Source organism: Equus caballus, chromosome 15, assembly GCF_041296265.1.
Source record: "Equus caballus isolate H_3958 breed thoroughbred chromosome 15, TB-T2T, whole genome shotgun sequence".
Classification (NCBI taxonomy): Eukaryota; Metazoa; Chordata; class Mammalia; order Perissodactyla; family Equidae; genus Equus; species Equus caballus.
In genome coordinates, this window is record NC_091698.1 from 71,409,967 (window position 1) to 71,430,440 (window position 20,474).

General features: G+C 38.5%; 1 protein-coding gene across 16 annotated transcripts in view; it reads right to left on the reverse strand.

Moving 5' to 3' along the window:
* MTA3 (metastasis associated 1 family member 3) overlaps nt 1-20,474 on the reverse strand; it is a 186,983-nt gene that overhangs the window by 30,253 nt on the left and 136,256 nt on the right. For all 16 annotated transcript variants that reach the window (XM_070236413.1, XM_023619162.2, XM_070236412.1 and 13 more), the window contains 3 exons: nt 16,540-16,728; nt 3,481-3,555; nt 1,610-1,668 (listed from right to left, as the gene is read on the reverse strand). In XM_070236413.1, the coding sequence (XP_070092514.1) occupies nt 1,610-1,668; nt 3,481-3,555; nt 16,540-16,728 (323 nt within the window). The remainder of the gene's footprint in view (nt 1-1,609; nt 1,669-3,480; nt 3,556-16,539; nt 16,729-20,474) is intronic.

Sequence of the window (20,474 nt, forward strand, 5' to 3'; positions counted from 1 at the left end):
ACAGTATAAAATAACTCTTAATCTAGTATTTGTTTTAAAATATTCTATTTCAGAGTTAACTGGGAAATTCTTTGAAGGACTCAGATTCTTATCCAACTCAATAACACAGCTTCATAATTTCTATTTACATATATGATATATATATAACTTTTTTAAAAAAGTATGAGAAGAAACTCTATTTTCATCTTCAAAAATCATTCACTTAGATCAGGGGTTGGCATAATAAATATTTTAAGCTTTGTGGGTATTATAATTTATGTCTCAACCACTAAACTCTGTCATTGTAGCACGAAAGCAAACATAGGCGATACATAAATGAATGAACATGGCTGTCCAATAACACTTTATTTACAAAAACAGGCAGCAGCTCAGATTTGGCCTGCAGACTCCAGTTTGCTGGTCTTGGACCTAGATCAAGACTCCAAAGTCAGTGCAAGACACAACAGCAATTATCTGGGTTACTTGGTGAAAACTAGTTAAATGCACCTTTCCTTTGATACAACAGCGCTGCAAAGTACAAGACAGTGGAATGCTTGCTTTTGAAAATCTAAGACACAGGAACACAACAATGTTTTATTTGAGGAGTTGCTCTTTTATAAATTAGTCAAGTGAAATATATAATTTTCTAAAATATTAGAAACCACTCTGCAGAGGGGCATTATAGCTCTGAATAAAAATTATTGACCCTGTAAATTACATGTTATCTGCCTTGAGATAACATACTGATTAGAAATATCGCAATTCATCGTCTATAAGGCCTCCTATATGTAAGAAATATGTATTAATATATCAGAATTCCGTAAACAAAAGGCTAGGTATAAGACAACTGTACTGAGTTCAAAGAGTGAGAAAATCTTGGAGTAGTACATAGAACTTTGCAGAAAATTTCATTTTAACCTCCAAAGACCCTAGAGAGATAGCACTATATATACATGGTGCTCAATAAATTAAATTTTCCTGAACAAATGAATGATGGAACTCTAAAGACCTCAAAAAATTACAATTCATTTAAAACAGCAAATGAAAAGAAAGCTGGTATTCATTTTGATCTGACAATGATTTCTAAACTCAGAGGATAATGACAGAATGCTAGACATCTGAAACTATTAAAACCTATTCATTATTTATCCAACATTTACAAAGTATGGTTCTAATTACTTTCCCTAACCCTTCCCCCAAGCAAACAATGTAAAACCCTCAATCAAATAAACAACGCACCTCCAATGGGCAATGTGCATTAAGAAACAAAACCCATTCTACAACGCAAGTTTCAAAAGTTGCTAGCTTTCTGAAACACATTTGCTTCAAATAATAGAATTTCATGGGTGAGGTTTCTGACGCTTTCCCTGCAGCTTTGAGAGAAGTTCCATACATGACATTCTTCCTCTAGTACTTTTGTTAGTGTATTTGGGGTTTCTCCCACAGGCCATTTTTCTTCCTAAAAAAATCACTGCAGTGGTCTAATGGAAAGCAAGTCTCATGCTTTGTAGTGGAAGAAAATATGATACACAAAGAAATTCAAATTTGGCTGAAACTGACCAAAACGACATATTTTGTTTTGATAGAATTAATACCATGACAAATATTTTAAAAGATTTCCATTACTTACTAAGTCGGGATATAAACTTGTTTCAGTTTACTTTCAGCTTCTGCTGCTTTTAGACGTTTCTAATTCAAAAGACAGACAAAATATTTTTCATACAATGCCTAATAACTATTATCACTTCATCGTCTAAAAAAATTCAGAAGAAAATGAAATATTAAAGCATAATTCAAAAACTCCCATTTTAAGATGGGCTTTTCTTTCATGTGTATATTCTGAACCTAGTAATTTGTAAGAAAAGTCACTAGATTCTGAGGTACAGAACTACAAGATTTAATAACATTTTAGAAACAGGTTTAAAAAATAAAGCAATGAACAACTCCATTTCCCATTCCTCCATGAGTGAATGAATAGGACTTTTAAGCAACCATTTTTACTTTTCAAATTTAGTTTCTACTTTATTTCTTTTTTGCTTTCTGGGAGGAAAAAAAAAACACATATACTCTGCTTTTAGAAAAATATTCAGAGGTGATTAGTTTCCAAAGTCCATGCAAAAGAAAGAGATAGCAACTATTCTAAGTACAATTAAATAAGCATTTACCCTCAAATGTTGGGAGATATGCAGTAAACTTTAAAGCTTGGCTGAATTCACATCAGATTTTAGGAACCAATTAGGAGCCAAATGCATGGAAAGGAATGGGAAAAAGATTATATAATCAAATCCAGAGACTGCTCAACACAATAACGAATGCAAATAGGGAAGGAAAATAATATATGGTACATATCTAAAAATAAGACAAACGAAAATACAAGGCAATCCTCCATTTTCTCAATGAGGAGAAAACAAAAACATTTAGGGGGACAACTTAAAACTTTTATAGACAGAGTTGAAGTTTTTGGAAATAATTTTATTCAAACACTTTTCAACCATCCTTGATGCCATCATCTCCACCATTTTTAGGGACTCTTTTTGCTTTGAATAACACAGGTTTCCACAGCACATGGTCTTCACTTCTACCTAAGTTGTTTGAAAGAAGCACTTTTTGAATTATACATGATGTCGACACTGGAAGTTTTTCAATAAGCCGTGGGTATCTATTCACTATTCATGATCTCAACAACTCACTATGTGACGCTTAAAACGTATTTTTATAGCATCCAGTACTTGCTACTGTATGATCACATACTTTGGAAAAATAATGTCTGTGTTAAATATATTGCCCCTTTCATTACCAGTTCTGACATGTGACCAGAAGAATACAAAAACAAGTATTGACTGAGGTCACTTCAGGAAAATGTACCTTTCTCCAAAAGTAGTATTATTCAAAATAAGTACCTGAGAAAATTACCTCAATACGGGACTTTGGGAAGGACTGAAAAATAAATGATACTCTGCTTTTAGAAATAACTGTGGAGAAAAATTTACGTACAGTACCAAAGCATCAAACCAGTAAGATTAACCACAGTTAAGGTCAAAGACAGGGGACATACCCACACAAATGTCACATAAGGAGGTTTCAGAAGATCTTTTAAAATATCTCAAATTGTATGGTCAATGGCATTGGTCTAAATTTTCAATACTTCGTAAAAATAACTTGTTTCAAAGGTTTGTGTTAGTATCACATCTTAGGCCATTCCTGTCAACTATACCCAAAAAGATGAGGCACCAGACACCTGCAAGGCAAATAATATCTCTTCTCTATCGTATCTTTCCCTGTCATCTTTCCAAAATATTTATCATAAGGAATTCTGAAGTAAAGAAAATACTAAGAATAAAATCTTAAAATATCATCTTAAGGATATAAAATCATATAGTTTACAATAGTCTAGAAAACATAAAGCAAACAAAACATTTAAAATTAAGTATATTGCTAAGAAATATTAAAACATAAAGTCACTTTAACGCAATCATATTGGTACCAATATAAAAAAATTACCTGCTGCACATATCTGTCAGTAGTTTTCCACATGTAATAATATTCAATGATGCTAGTCAATGATTTCCAAGGGAGCTGAAAAAATATTTAACATGATAATGAAAACAAGCTATTGTAGAAACTGCTTTCCTTTAAAACCACTTCTTTAAAATTATGAGGCAAATATCCACATGGAAGATTCATTCTAGAAGAAATGTTTCAGAAAACTGAAATTAATTCTTAGCAAAGGGTACTCCAATCAAGTTACCTTCAGTTAGAGACGCTAACACAACACATTCCATTTCTCACCTCCCATTTTGTTAAAAACTATAAACCTATGGCTGATAATATTTCATGACTTACTCAGGAAAGTTGTTCTCAGTGTATAGGTGGGGTTGAAGTACAATTTTTACAAATGATATTTAAATAGATTTAGCCTGAGTTACTTTAACTTCCAAAGATGCCAGCTACAAATTGGGTGTCATTTGGTCTCTAGCATAGTAATTCTCATCCTTTTCAAAACTGCTCTATTTTGACCTATTTTGTTGTAAATAAAACAAAAACCTAAATCTCTGAAAAAGAACACAGCCTAGTGTGATTCATATTAGAAAAACAGGAAGCTTGCCTTTGCTATTTTCCATAATTATTCAAAAATGGCCAAATGAGCTCCTACTCAAGAAACTCACAACCAAAGAATATATTCAATATATCCCTCTGTAAAAGGGAGATCTGTTAGTCATCTACGATGCAAATCAGGGCAGATCAAACCTTCAAATAAAATGGCTGGTAACATTCACGATTTCTAGCTGTTTGGGCAGATTTCACACATAGGTGACTCAGCCCTCGCTCTGACTCCCACCTAGCTTGCCCTAACATACCATCGGGTTAGAGTCAAAACAGTACTTCCCAGACCCTACTGCACCCAAGGGTCTGCTTGTGACCCACGTGTACAACATCCACATCATTCCTATCACCTCCACCTTGAACTTACCTGCTTGGTCTGAAGAGAGAATAGGTGGAGTTTAGAGAAAGGAAATTATTTTAGGCTTAACTTGGTAGCAACTCCAACAGTAGTTACAAACGTAGTCTCCTCACAGGAACAAATCAGCACAGCCACTGGCATTTGGACTGCAGTTAAAGCAAATACGGTTTTCACCAATTCAACAAGAATGTAATGGAGTTGAAAATGTCTGAGGGATGGTATGAGGAACCTACTTTGGCAAGACCTCATATGACAGTCACAGCATAGTCTCCTAGGGTTTTAAGCAAGCTACGACTTCTTTCATCTCTTAACTATTCTTCTTTTGAGAAATAGCCCCTGGCAATTTACCAATGAACCTCCAAAAGGAAATCAAGTAACCATGGAACATGAGCATCATCATGGGTGAGATTTTATCTAAGCCATAAAATTCTATTCAGCTGTACTCAGCACCACCATTCCCTTATCAAGGAGGAATGTAAGTTGTAACCGTAACGGCACAAGCAACATCTCCCAGTGTGTCTACTCCTGATGCAGTATCATTTCTCCCTCAACCCTCACTTATGACTTTATGGGAGTTTCCTATGAGACGTCAATAAAAGAGGAAAAAAAATCTGAATATGGCAGATGACTTTGCATGATATACTGGCACCAACCAGAATTATACTAGAATTATACCAGAATTATACTGCCGTGTTTCAGCCCCAAGCAGAAGTGGCTCTGAAGCACAGTGAAGAGGGAGATCCTTTTGGACGGTGGAACATTACACTGAACATCTGGTTTTCTACACTGAGTTAAAGGAGAGATGGCCAGCGGTACTAATCCATATGCATTCATGGATGGTGGTTATTTATTTGTGACAATGATCAGGGACTTGAAAGGAATCAGATTACCTCTAACAAAGAGGCTTAGGAAAGAGGTTTGTGGACAGACACCTCAGGATGGGCCTGAGTGTGAGGACATTTGTATCCTCACGCTCACTCAAAGGGTCCCTTGCAGAGGAGGTTCTAATTAATCAGTTGGATAGGATGATCTCTATAGCTGTCAGCCAGCCTCCTTCCCCAGCCACACCAATGAGTGCTCAAAGGATACATAAACCAAGTAAGGAGACAGATTACAGAGATGTCCTCTCCCTAAATCTGATCTGATTACTCAGGTGTCCAACGTGCAAGGGAGAGAGTACAACGGGCCTCCAACACGGCACCATTCCTGGTATATGTCAGTTACATTAGACTCTCAGTATCTTGGAATAGCAGCTGTCTGTTCTCATTGAACAGACAATTATTCTAGATATGATTTGCCTTTTCTGCCTGTAATGCACTGGCTAGCAATACCAGCCACAGACTTATGAAAAACTCATTCCCAGAGAACACTGCTTCTAATGCAGGGCTCAGAAACTTCAGGAATAAAGGTTTGGGTCACCCTAATCAACCAAGAACTCTGGTCTTCTAAGGTACAGAGGGGAGGAGAATAGTAGGGGAATTTGATTCTGAATGCCAACAAAACCTCTGGATGAGTTTTAGAAAAGGAGAAGAGCCATCCCGGATGGCCTAGTGGTTAAGTTTGGCGTGCTCTGCTTTGGCAGCCCACGTTTGGTTCCCAAGCACAGAACCACACCACTCATCTGTCAGTAGCCATGCTGTGGTGGCAGCTCACATAGAAGAACTAGAAGGACCTACAACTAGAATATACAACTAGGTACTGGGGCTTTGGAGTGAAAAAAAAAAAAAGAGAGAGAGGGAAATAAAATAGTTAAAAGAAAAAAAAAGAAATGGAGAAAGGAAGACTAAAGAAGCTATCTATATTTCTTTCCTTGGTATAATTATTTTCCTTCTGCACCCACAATTCCCTTTCTATTTTTATATAAGGTCTCTTGGTGGTGGTTTTACCTTTATAATTTAATGCAGAAGTTACAAGCTATAAAGACAGAGTTCTGACTAAAACCAGAGGAAGAATAAACATCAACCAGAGATGGATGCTGTGCCATTAAATTTGGGCCTACTCATTGAAGGAAATACCCTTGAACAAGGACGCAGACATACGTGCCAGGTTTAGCCACGCTAACAAACCTGAATGATACTTTGATAGAGAAGTGACCAACATCAAGAGGAGACTGCATGCAGGGAGACCGGATAGTTTGGCAAGACCAATGGCTGACATATCATATTCTTTTGGGACATCTGTGTTGACCTTTCTGCCATCCATACTTGACATCATGGATGCCAAGCAGCAGAGAGCATGGGCATTTCCACTGTTTCTGGAATTGTAGCATCCAAGCCTTGTTCTCTTCCCAGAGATTCTATGAGAACCTAATATCCTGTATTCTTTGTGCTTAGATATAGTGAATTCTGTACTTAGCAAGTAAGAACCCTAATATAACAATAATCTATTCTTTCTTCTAAACTACGTGAGGCTGAGTTTCTCTCACTTGTAATTAAAAGCACTCTAATACAAAAATCGGTAAGAAGTGCAGTGTTCTTACTAAGAATAGACCCTAGATACATAGCATTTATAAACACAGTCAAGGTAGAACAGAATCAAGCAAGATTGGTAGTAAAGAGAACAGATGTCATAGTTGGGCTTCTATAGAAAATTGCCAGCGAGATATTAGACATTGCTCCTGACTTCACAAGTCCTGGCTGTGAAGTTATCTAAACTTGGATCCCCTGGCCCTCCTGGAGGTCCTGTTCACTTTCTAACACTCTTTAATAAATTTCGTTCTTCTTAAACTAGCTCACTCAAATGGATTCTGTTGTCTCCAATTATGACTTGCTCAGTAAGTACCCTTTCCAACTTCCTTGTAGTACACCTTCTTATACTGCAAACCCAAACGTTATATTTCCAGGACTCTCTCGTGATTTATTTCTACCCATCAGACGTATGTGTATAAGACCTAAATTCAGAAATGAATTAAGCAGAGATAGAGAGGACGGTGCACAAGGCATCCATTTTACTGCAGCAGAACTAGGAGGCACAAAATCGTTCTAGAGCCAATAACTCTGGTAGAGGTTGCCTGATCCCAAGATCATGGTTAAAGTAGTGTGGTTCTAGAGCCGAGGGTAACCCAGCAGCTTCCCAGTTTCCATCCGGGGCAGAGGTAGGAGCTCACTTGCTGAATCATTTCTGTGGGATTGTTCTCAAGTCCAGCCTGAAGCCTCCTTCTCCAACCCTATCAGTGATTTTAAGCACCTAATTTCCAAAATCAAATTCCATTATAATACCTCCTGTAAGTTTGTTATCTGCAACTAAAGCCTAAATGATAGAAGAGCTAGGAAATACCCTTTGCCAAAAGAAGTTTCTATAGCAAAGGACTTCATTGCATGAATGGGGAGAGGCTTTGCTACTTTGCACTTTGAACTTTTCAGGTTCCTCCGCATATTTCAGGTCCTGCTTCTGCTTAGCATGTAGAAATCCACAATCATTTCTTTAAAAGATCTTTAAAAGATCACGGATTGCCTGAAGCAAAAAAAAAGTAATAATACACTGTGGGATTTAGAACAGATGCAGAAATAAAATGTATGACAACAAAAGCACAACAATAGCAGGGAATAACTAGAAGTGTATTGTTACATGGTTCTTATAATCTACGTGACCTAAGTATTACAGTAATTGATTTGAAGGTACACTATAGTATATTAAAGATGCATACTGTAAACCACCAAACAAAACAAAAGTTTAATCAGTAAGCCTCTAGGAGGGAAAAAATGGAAATAAAAAAATTAGTCAAAAAGGAGGAAAGAACAATGGGACAAATGGAAAATTAATACTAAGATGATGGATTTAAACCAATGATTATATTAAAGGTAACTGGTCTAAAGGCCCCAAGTAAAAGGTAGAGGTTGTCAGATTGGTTTTAAAAAAAAAGATCCAGCTACAAAAAACCCACTTTGGAAATAAATAAGATGAAAATAAAAGGATGCAAACAAAATATATCATGTAAACAATGAAATAAAGCTGGAGTGGTTATATTAAGAGGAAACACAGACTTCACCACAAGGAATATTGCCATGGGGAGAGAGTCATGATGTAAAGATCAAAGGGTCAATTCATCAGGAGAACACAACAATCCTATATATGTATATACCTCATAACGGAGTTTCAACATAATCAAAGCAAAAACCTATACAATTGAAAAGAGAAAGCCACAATTATAGCTAGCGACTTTTGATACTGCTCTCTCAGCAAATAATAGAAAGAGCGGACAGGAAAGCAGTGAGGCTCCAGAAGACTTGAAAAAACACTATCAATAAACTTAACCTAAGTAGCATTTATCGAACGTTCTACCTAACAGCAAAATATCCATTCTTTTCAAGAGTACATGGCACATTCACCATAATAAACCATAAACTGGGTCAGAATTCATCAAATCTCAAAAATGTAAAACATGGGTTTTTTTTGTTTTTTTTTTTACAAAATATGTTTTATAAACAAAACAGAACTGGAATTCAGTAACAGAAAAATACATGGAAAAAACCCCACACATAAGTGGAACTTCTAAATAATCCATGAGTCAAAAAACCCCCAAAATCACAAGGAAAAATGAAAATACTCTGAAGGAATGAAAATGAAAACACAACTTATCAAACTTCGCAAGATGAAGCTAAATAGAGCAGTGCACAGAGGGAATCCATACACCCCCTTTGTTGAGCAGGAAGAATTTGGACAGGGCGAGAGACCTCAGAAAGCCCCCACTGGTGGTGATGTGGGTGTGCAAAACGGTGATCAGCTACTAGTGGAGACCAGGCGAGAAAACCCCTCGCTTCCCAGCTCCTTCTCTCATTCAAAGTCTGCTACCGGAGAGGGACTAGAAACCATCCCACCCCTGGGTCCCATGCCAAGTGCCACTGGAGAGAGACTGGAAAGTCTCTCACATCCAGAAACCCCTGCCAACAAAAGGCAGCACAAGGCAGAGACTGGCTCCCACAAGGGTGCTGCGGGAAGAGCAAAATGCTGCGGGAGCTCCGTCTCTGAGACTCAGGCACACGAAGCCTGCCTAAGCCGGAGCTGGAAGAGGACAGCTAAGAAACCCTCGAGCCTTCAACCATGAACCTGCAGCCAGCTACGAGCAACACCATTCTACCACCGGGGGAAGGGCAAACATGTGGAGAGGCTGCAGTGCAGGGCCCACGGAGGCTGGGACAGGAACACTGAAAAACCCTTCCACGTTCCAGGCCCCACACTAAGCAGGGTAACAATCCAAAGTCTGTGGATATTCAGATCACCTCCCATTTACCCTTCGGTGAGGGAGGGACCAGCCCCTCAAAACAGTATAAGATGGCCGGACATACAACACTCGACACGGGAGACAAAACAGATGAGATTGATAGCAGTTTACTAGTCAGATATAACCATAGCCCCCAGAAGAGGACACCATGCAGCGCCACACGGGGGTTGTACTTGGGAACAGTGAGCCAGAAGGGGCTGTGAAAGCGAGGCTCTGTGTAACAAGAGGGTGAGGTGTGCCCTAGTTCCTAAAGAAGGTTCCCATGGGAGGATGTGATTGGCTTGTTTGAATAATTTTGCAGGCTGACAGGAAACTGAAACGGTTAGGTTGAAGTCTGGGTGCTAGGGGAACTGGCTAGGTGGGGAGCCTTTCTGGCTGGGTTAAGGGGCAAGAGCTGGGGAAATCACAGTTAAGCTTTTGAAGCCCTATGAGGCTCAAAGATGTCAAGGCAGTACATGAAATTTCACGACTTCCAACACAATGGTGCAACAAAGGCAACTAGAACAACAAAAACATCCAAACCTGGACCAGCTACAGACTAGAGAGGCTCAATTCCCCACAATAATGGCCTAGAAAGAGAAGAGGCACCCTCGTTTCAGAATAGAAATACTATTTAACTCAGTCTCTGTCATTGTTTACACAAGATGTTCTGCATCCAATCAGAAATAAAAGACATTTAAAAAGGGCATGAAAACAAATGTCCCGTTTTCAAGAAATAAATCAGGCAACAGACAGAAAACCAATATGGCCCCAAATGTTGGAAATATCAGATAGGAACTTTAAAATAACTATTATTAATAAATTAAAGAACTAGTTGAAAAGATGGACAACACACATGAATAGAGTAGGAATTTAAAGGGAGACAAAAAGCATAAAAAAGAATAAAATATGAATGTTAAAACAAAACATGCTATCATATTTGAAAAATTCCTTTAACAAGTTTATCAATATACTGGACACAGCAGAGGAAACACTTAGTACTAGAAGATAGACCAACACAAATCACACAAACTAAAACACAAACAGAAAATCTCAGCTCCAGGAAACTCAGCGAACTACAAGTAGAATAATTACAAAGAAAAACACAGCCCGGGGCCAGCCCCATGGCGGAGTGGTTAAGTTCAGGCATTCCACTTAGGCGTCCCAGGGTTTCGCTGGTTTGGATCCTGGGCGTGGACATGGCACTGCTCATCAAGCCACATTGAGGCTGCGTCCCACAAGCCACAACTAGAGGGACCAACAACTAAAATATACAGCTGTGTACCGGGGGTCTTTGGGGAGAAAAAGGAAAAATAAAATCTTGAAAAAAAAAAACCCACACCCAGGCATAATGTAGCAGTAAAACTACTAAAAACCAAAAATAGAGAGAAAATCTTGAACACAAAGAAACATTTACATGCATAGGAACTTTTCAGCAGAAACTATATAAGCCAGAGAGAGAGACATCTTTAGACTATTGAAAGAGAAAAGGGGAAAAAAAGAATGATATTTTTATTTTACATTATAAATATAAATATTTTATATATTATAAAAATTATATTCTTATTTTTAAAAATGAAATATATTTTTAAAGGGGACAGTAGAAAGTTTTTGATAAAGCTGAAATCATTGTCTGCCAAACGTATACTACCAACAAACAAATACACTAGAAGAAATGTTTCAAATAAAAAATCTAGGCTTCAGGAGCTGGCCCCGTGGCCGAGTGGTTAAGTTCGTGAGCTCTGCTGCAGGCCGCCCAGTGTTTCGTTGGTTTGAATCCTGGGCGCGGACATGGCACTGCTCATCAGACCATGCTGAGGCAGCGTCCCACATGCCACAACTAGAAGGACCCACAACGAAGAATATACAACTATGTACCGGGGGGCTTTGGGGAGAAAAAGGAAAAAAATAAAATCTTTAAAAAAAAAATAGCTTTAAAAAAAAAAAATCTAGGCTTCAACCTTAAAAATAGACACTAGGATAAGACACACTATGTAAGCCCAAAGCAAGCTGAAGGAAAAAAATAATAACATAAAAGCAGAAATCAAGGAAACAAAAAAACAAGCAAACCAAAAGCTGGTTCTTTGCAAAGATCAATAAAATTGATAAACCTCTACCCCAACTGATGAGGGAAAAAGAGAGAGCTAAATAGTATAAGGAAGGTAAGAGGGGTCATCATTACAGATCTATATATCCCACAGACCTTAAAAAAGGATAACATGAGGCTATTATGCACTTTATGACAATAAACTAGACAACTTGAGACAAAATAGACAGGGACAGAGACGACAGCAAGACAGAGGAGTAGGAGATACTAGTCTTTGTCCTCGAACAAACAACAATAATTAGACGGCCACTGACAAACGAAAATAGCCCTGGGAGGGCACAAGAGTCAAAGTAAGAACCTACAAAAAAAAGAAAAGAACCTATAGCAACACACTAGAGCAAAACAACAGAGAATAACTGAAGAGAAAAGACCAGTGCCAAGACACCTGGAAATGGCTAAGAGTGCAGGGTATCAGTATAAGCCACACAAAGGGTGCCACTGCGGTCCCCAGTGGCCTGCTCTGCAAGGAGCCTTTGCCACTGAGGACCTCAACAGCCCCCACGAAAGGCACAGAATCCCTGCAGCTTTTTTTTTTTTTTTTGAGGAAGATTAGCCCTGAGCTAACTGCTGCCAATCCTCCTCTTTTTGCTGAGGAACACTGGCCCTGAGCTAACATCCATGCCCATCTTCCTCTACTTTATATGTGGGACGCCTACCACAGCATGGCTTGCCAAGCGGTACCACGTCCGCACCTGGGATCCGAACCGGCGAACCCCAGGCTGCCGAAGTAGAACATGCACACTTAACCACTGCGCCACTGGGCCGGCCCCCCTTGCAGCTTTCACAGCAGAGGACTCTAGTGTTTCTTGGTGTGGACCTCAGTAGCCTGCTCTGCAGAGGAACAGCAGCAGCTCTTGCCACTGAGGTAACCAACAGCCACTGGGGCTGCTAACCTCCTAGAGAGGGAGACGCCACAGCACCCCTCCCAAAACACTGCTGTGTCTCCCACCCCAGGAACAGGGAGGCCAGCCCCGACCTCCAACCCCTTGGACACCTTGGACCCCAGAGCCCTGGCTGCTCCGCACACACCTGCACTTCAGACCTCAGTTCCATGCTGCTCCACATGTGCCCACATCTTAGGCACCAGAGCTACTGACACTGTGGGCTAGCCAGCAACCCAATCCCCAGGCTGCTGTCACTCTGCAAGCATATATGCTCCACTCCTGGCTCTGAGGCTGATCCAAGCATGCCCACAACTCAGCACCACTGCCACCACAAGAGCACTCCAAAGCCAGACCCAGTGCCAAGAGGGATTCCCTTGGCCACGACATACCTCATGAGAGAAAATGATCAGCAGGTCCCCACCAGCCTTTGCTACCAAAGATCACAGCAACCCTCACTGCCGCTGCAGACAGCCAAGGCTTTGCTATTGAGGACCCCTGCCATCTTTACCAATTCTGACCTCAGCTGATGGAGCTGAACATAGACTATGCACCCGGGCCTCGCCAAGACTGGTGCCATCACATCCCATCCATTAGATACCCTTGCACCCACCCGCAGGAGAAGGTCTTTCCCCACAAAAACCAGTCTAAAGTGTGTGAGAGGTGACTGCTCCGTCAAATGCAGATACCAAGACAAGGCTATGAGAAACAAGAAAAATTAAAGAAACGTGACACCACCAAAGGAACACAGTAACTTTCCAGCAACTTATCCCAAAGAAATGTAGATCTATGATTTGCCTGACAAAGAATTCATAATAATTGTTTTAAGGAAGCTCAATAAGCTACTAGAAAAAAACAGATAAACAACTCAATGAAATCAGGAAAACAAGACACAAACAAAACAAGAAATTAAACAGAGAGAGAGAAATCATAGAAAAGAACCAAATTCTAAAGCTGAAGAATACAACGAATTAAATGAAAAATACATCAACAGACTTCATGAAGCAGAAGAAAAGAACCTGTGAACTCACAGACATGTCATTAGAAATTATCCAGTCAGAAGAGGAAAAAGAAAAAAGAAAGCAGATCCAGTTAGCAGAAAGAAGGAAATAACAAAGATCAGAGCAGAAACAAATGAAGTAGAAGCTAGAAAAATAACAGAAAAGATCAATGAAACTAAGAACTGGTTTTTCGAAAAGATAAACAAAATTGACAAATCTTTAGCTAGGCTAAGAAAAAAGAAGGCTCAAATAAATAAAATCAGAAATGAAGGTGGAGACATTACTACTGATACTGCAGAAATACAAAGGATCATAAGAGACTACTATGAACAATTATACGCCAACAAATTGGATAACCCAGAAAAAAATGGATAAATTCCTAGAAACACACAACCCACTTAGACTGAATCATGAAGAAATAGAAAGTCTAAAGAGACCTAGAACTAACTGGGAAGGAGACTGAATCAGTAATCAAAACCCTCCAACAAAGAAAAGCTCAAGACAGGTGGCTTCACTGGAGAATTCTACCAAACATCTAAAGAAGCATTACGGCCAGCCCTCCTCCACACCCTCACCAATGTTCATCTCTCTGTCTCTTTGATAACAGCCATCCTAACAGGTGGGAGGCGATATCTCAATGTGTTTCTGATTTGTATTTCCCTGATGATTAGTGATGCTGAATGCCTTTTCATGTAACTGTTCTTCACCAGTGAGTATGATGTTAGTTTTGGGCTTGTCATATACAGCCTTCAGGTTTATGTATTACAAGTATGGGGTGGGAGGGAGATAATAAGTTTAAAAACAGCCAAAACTACAAAAAACACAAACCCTTTGAGGAGTTAGTCTCCTGACGTTCTATCTTCTTTAAGGTTTTTGACACTGGAGGCCAATACCAATCTCCAGTGTACAACAAATCTAGCACGGACTGACTAATGACCAAGCATTCTAACTACCTTCAGCAAAAACTAACATAGACCATACTACACATTTATAAGAATTTTGTTAGATCATGAAAGTTAACAAAAACCATCTAATACAACTATTACTATTATACTCCTTCCCATAGGGTTACCTTATCTCATAGCAACGTCAGCCTCTTTGTCCAAGCACACTGTACCAAGCTACTGTGCAGAGTTATCTCCTAGTCCTGGGTTAAGTGCCCAGGAGTGCTGTATGCAAGTTTCAAAATTCAGTGTATACTTTCCAATCTGCTCTTTTTTCCCTTTACCATCAGAGATCCAGAATATGCCAGTTAACTACACGAAGCCACTCCTGAGTTGAGTGGCACAACTAATAGCTCCCTCCCCAATGCACCCATAATACTTGGTCTTACTACTGACAGAAATAATTACATTATTTTTCGCTTGGGAGTAGTCTTCCAATCCCTTGATCTTGACTATGAACTCATTCCCTGCAGTAAGGACCACATTAAATTTCTGTTGCAAGCCTAGTGCCTACCTGAAGGCCTGGCACGTTGCAGGTACTGGACAAACATTTGCTGCACTGAACTGAGTTCAGAATGATAACGAGAACATACAATGAGCATGTCACACTCAGTGCAGGGAAAAGGAGTTTCACTTTAGAATTTCTCGTCTTCTACTCCTTTATCAGACCCAAAGATTTGTTCTTAAGAGAGTTTTGTTTTCGTAGTTTCTACTTAGTGGTATAGCTATATTAATAACTGCTATATTAATAACATTGCACTATTGTGTTATTCTGACCATCTGAAGCTAAATGCCACCAATACATTTTTTACATTCTCAGCTGCATATCCTATAAATTGAAATCATGACATATAACAATCTGAGTATGAGTGAAGTTTTGCCAGAAGAACAAATGTCAGTGACAACAGCTTTAATTATCAGGTTTGGGATTTAATGTAGCAATGCATATTGATAAACAATAATTTTGCTTCAGAAATATTCGAAAAAGATGCAACAACAAAGGCAGGATATTAGCTCACAGCAAATTCTTCACAGACTATAAAGATTCTATTTTCATAATTAAAAAAAAGGATGACTGCTATAGAAAGCTATTTATGGACTTCTCAAGTAGAAATTTCCCCATTTCAGAGATTATAAACTTCAAGAGAGCAATTCCACAAATACAAAGACAAAAAGAAGTACATAATAGTGGATAAGATTATCTAGTATTTAAAATGCAACTCAGATACTGCATATCATTAAGAGAAGCCAAAGATCAAAAGCTCACAAAGCAAATTCCCCTATTCTACTTGGTACAGGTCATTTCTAAGGTAAAGGTCCACATCAAATTCAAGCTCAACAATTAGTAAGATAACTAGAAAAACATCGAAGGCCTAAAAGAGAGCAACAAGCTTAAAAAGCAGAGATCAGAGGGGCTGGCCCCGTGGCCGAGTGGTTAAGTTTGCGCGCTCCGCTGCAGGCGGGGCCAGTGTTTCGTTGGTTCCAATCCTGGGTGCGGACATGGCACTGCTCATCAAACCACGCTGAGGCAGCGTCCCACATGCCACAACTAGAAGGACCCACAACTAAGAATATACAACTATGTACCAGGGGGCTTTGGGGAGAAAAAAAAAAAATAAAATCTTTAAAAAAAAAAAAAAAAAAAGCAGAGATCAGAAACATTTAGTGTAAAAGGTTAGAAAAGCTGTCCATATTTTAAACTTGGAACTCAGAGAGAGATGAAGAGGATGAACTCATACTGCCAAGGTTTACAGCCAGAACTCAGGGCCTCCTGACCCTGGGTCTTAACAACTACTTCCTAGAACAAATGTCAATTTCTCCCTCTACAAGACTGGCCTTCATTCTATGTTGAGCAGACAAAAATTACTGGCTTGCTAAATGAATACTTTGAAGCTTACCAGATTTCTAAAATAAATAAAATATTCCCACTCCAACATTTTATTCTATTCCCAATTTTCTACTTACAAAGTCTTGACGTATGTCGTTGAAGTCTTTGCCATACTTTTCCAGTGCCTCTTCAAATAAACTAGCTTCAGAGGCTGACCATTCTTCCATTTCATCTCTGCATAAAACAGGTCCTCCAAGTGGTACTAAGACACTAATCGCACTGCTCAAATCATAGCTGTGTCTATACAACGTATCCATAGCATGAAACTAAAGAAAACAAATAAGAGGGAAAAGATCAGACAGAAATACAAACTTGCTAGATTATTTAAGAAGAGACATACTAAAATGCATGATGCACTTAATTAAAATAATATACTTAAGTAGTAATTCTTTAAGTAACAAAATTAAGAAAAATTTAAAGAGATTACTTATTTAAAATATCATTTATTGCTTTAAGAAATACTGATTTGTACCTTTTAAGGTATGTACTTTTTTAAATGCATCCGTTTGTTAGAGCAACCTAACCATGAAGATCCAGAACCTCCAGGCATTAAATTGGAAACCCAGTAAGTTTCAACATCCTTTTGGTCAAAAATGCCAGTCACTTCAGCTATTGTACAAGTTTGGCACAGCCTTTCTTGACAAGGGAATAATAGATTATATATAAGTGAGTGAGAGAAATATTCTCAGCTTAGATTAAGGAAATGATGTACTAAGGACAAAAGATGGGAAGAAAACAATGAACTGACAATGATGGTAAGACAAAACAAAATTACACATCCATTAAAAAAAATTACATATGCAAGTTAAAATAGTCACTTGGTTGAGATTTTGTAAGGCCACGAACAGATGACTAGGCTTGCCTGAAATAGCTGGGCCAGTGTGGATTCCCTAAATATTTCAAGGGAGAGTGATTTGAAAGGAGGAAAGATAGATTAGGATAATATACAGATGATCCCCAATTTACAACGGTTTGACTTACGATTTTTTGACTTTACAATAGTGCAAAAGTGAAACCCTACTTTGAATTTTCATCTTTTCCCAGGCTAGTGGTATGCAGTAGGATAATCTCTTGTGATGCTAGGTAGTGGCAGAGAGCCACAGCTCCCATGGGGTCAGCCACATGATCACGAGGGTAAGCAACTGATACACTTACAACCATGCTGTACCCAGATGACAACCACTCTGTTTTTCACTTGCAGTATTGTATTCAATAAATTACATGAGACATTCAACACTTAATTATAAAATAGGCTTTGTGTTAGATGATTTTGCCCAACTGCAGGCTATTGCTAAGTGCTCTGAGCACGTTTAAGGTAGGCTAGGCTAAGCTTTGATGTTCGGTAGATTAGGTGTATTAAACACATTTTCAACTTACGATATTTTCAATTTGCAATGGGTTTATTGGAAAGTAACCCCATCATAACTTGAGGAAGATCTATAACTGGATTTTTGCAAAAATACCTTGGGTCCAGCTTATTTAAAAAATATTCTCCTCCTATCAGAAGCAGTGAATAAACTAGGTTCTAAAACTTTCTAAGTTTTGAAAAACTTTTGATGGTTTTTCTACTAGAGAGAAAGAGCTTCATTTATAACACGTATGCACATTTGTATGTGTAGCAGGAAAATTGCAACACAGGACCATCAGCTCTGTCTCTGGATAAGCATGTAGGTGTGGCGCAGATTTGGTGGGCAAGGTGGTCAAATCTTTGCCAAGTGAGAAGTACTTCTGTTTAAACTTTCCAACATATGAAAGCCAAGTCTTGCACCTTTACACAAACTATCTTCTAATATTTATTTAAAAATTCTCAAGTGGCTATAGCGTCATATCTATGTGACAACACATCTCTCAGAAATTTAGCTTATAAGTGAACCCTAAATGTCAGGTGGAGGACAGTGCATAGTTCCCTACTGGTACAAGAGCATAAAATAACCTCATGTATCAAATAACATGTATTACAGAGAAAAAATTACTAGCAGAAGTATGTATTAAAAAATATATTTATATCACGATACATTAAGACATTGAATAAGGACATGGAATATAAATTTACTGACAGAGCTATGGGCAGGATGTAGGACATACAGACATGTTGAGGAACAGTAATAACTCTTTAACAAGGGCTGACATCTCATCAAAATAAATCATTAGAGTCCACAAAACAAAAACAGGTAGAGACTTCATTGTCAATTTCCAAGTTATAATCACAGCTAAGACAATCATGGAATAACTTCAACTTTTAAGTGAATTTCTTCTCTCTCTTCTGCAGTAGGGGATACAAAGATGTTAAACTGATCTTTATTCTTTGCTTGTGTTCTGCCAACTTCAGAATCAAGCTCCGCATCTCTAGCTAACCTTCTCACTTGACAGACTCAGTAGTTTAGCTGTGGTGTACACTGTTACACACTTTTACATCATCCCTGAAACTAAATAATTACTGTTTCTGGATAACTAATCTATGAAAAGTAAGTTTAACAGCATTTAGAAGTCCCTTCAATTAATATATTTCCGTAAACTATTTTTTAAATTCCCAAATTTACAATGGATAACAAAATTAAAAAAGATTAAATGGTATTCAAAATCAGTAATTACACAAATTAACTGTGCTGCTGAGATTTCTCAGGAGCTAGAAGTAATTTTTATAATTAACAGGTGCTCTGAAACCAAAAGTCACAGAATTAAATGAGTTCTTCTCAGCTGATATTATACCAACCACTCAAGGCATGAATCAATTTTCAGTCTTTTGTTCATGCTAGATAAATGAAAATGCTTTTCTTATACGCACTTTTAAAAATCATGATGGGCTATTATCTAATAAGGCTTCAAAGAACCAAAGTAGTATCTTAGTCTTTTTTTTTTTGAGGAAGATTAGCCCTGAGCTAACATCTGCCGCCAATCCTCCTCTTTTTGTTGAGGAAGACTGGCTCTGAGTGAACATCCATGCTCATCTTCCTCTACTTTATATGTGGGATGCCTGCCATAACACGGCTTGACATGCCGAAGCTGCTGAAGCTAAACGTGCAAACTTAACTGCTGCACCACAGGTCTGGCCCCTATCTTAGCCTTTATAAGTGATTATGACCAAAATCTCAAGAGATTAAAGCTTCTGTTCTTTACAGAGTCTGTTTGTGTTACTCCACACTGAAGTAAGCATTTGCTTTTGGAAGACTGGCTTCTGTGTTGTGCCACAAATCACATGGAAAGAATCAGTTGGACTTACAGCTAACCGGGAGCCATGAAACCTCCAAAGCCCACTATACCACAGCTCAGAGGACAGCACAGTAATGCTCAGTATGTGTAGGAAACAAACATCCCATCAGGCACACGCGCTGTAGAATTCCTAGGGAATAATTCTGTTGAAATTGATGACTAACTTCACAAAGGAAACCAGAGGATCACATTATTTGCTAGGAGTCCATATTAACTCCATCTTTCTGACAAACATATCAGTTCCTTTTGAATAGAGTCTTATATAGTCTATCCTACCCTAAAAAGCTGTAAGACACGGAAGAGACTTTCCATAACAGAAGAGACAACAGCCAGTAATAACTCACAGAAATAAGCCAAGAGAAGACAGGAGTTTGACATATAACCAATGACTATGGTTTATCAGCAAGATAAAAACTCGAAGAGCCAGATGTATAAGAGAACATACTGGCTGATTCTACTTATATAAACTTTGAGAAAAGTAACAATTGATGGTGACAGAAGTCAGAATAGTGATTACTTCAGAAAGGGGAATCGCTGACTGAGAGGGCGTGAGGGAACCTTTTGGGATTCAGGTAATATTCTTTATTAGATCTGGGTGGTGGTTACAGAGATGTACAGTCATGCATGGCTTAACAACGGAGATACTTTCTGAGAAATGCATCATTTGTTGACTTCATCGTTATGCGAGAATCAGAGAGTCCCCTTCACAAATCTAAATGGTAAGGCCTACTATACACCTAGGCTATATGGTACTAATCTTATGGTACCGCAGTCGTACACACAATCCATCCCTGAGTGAACC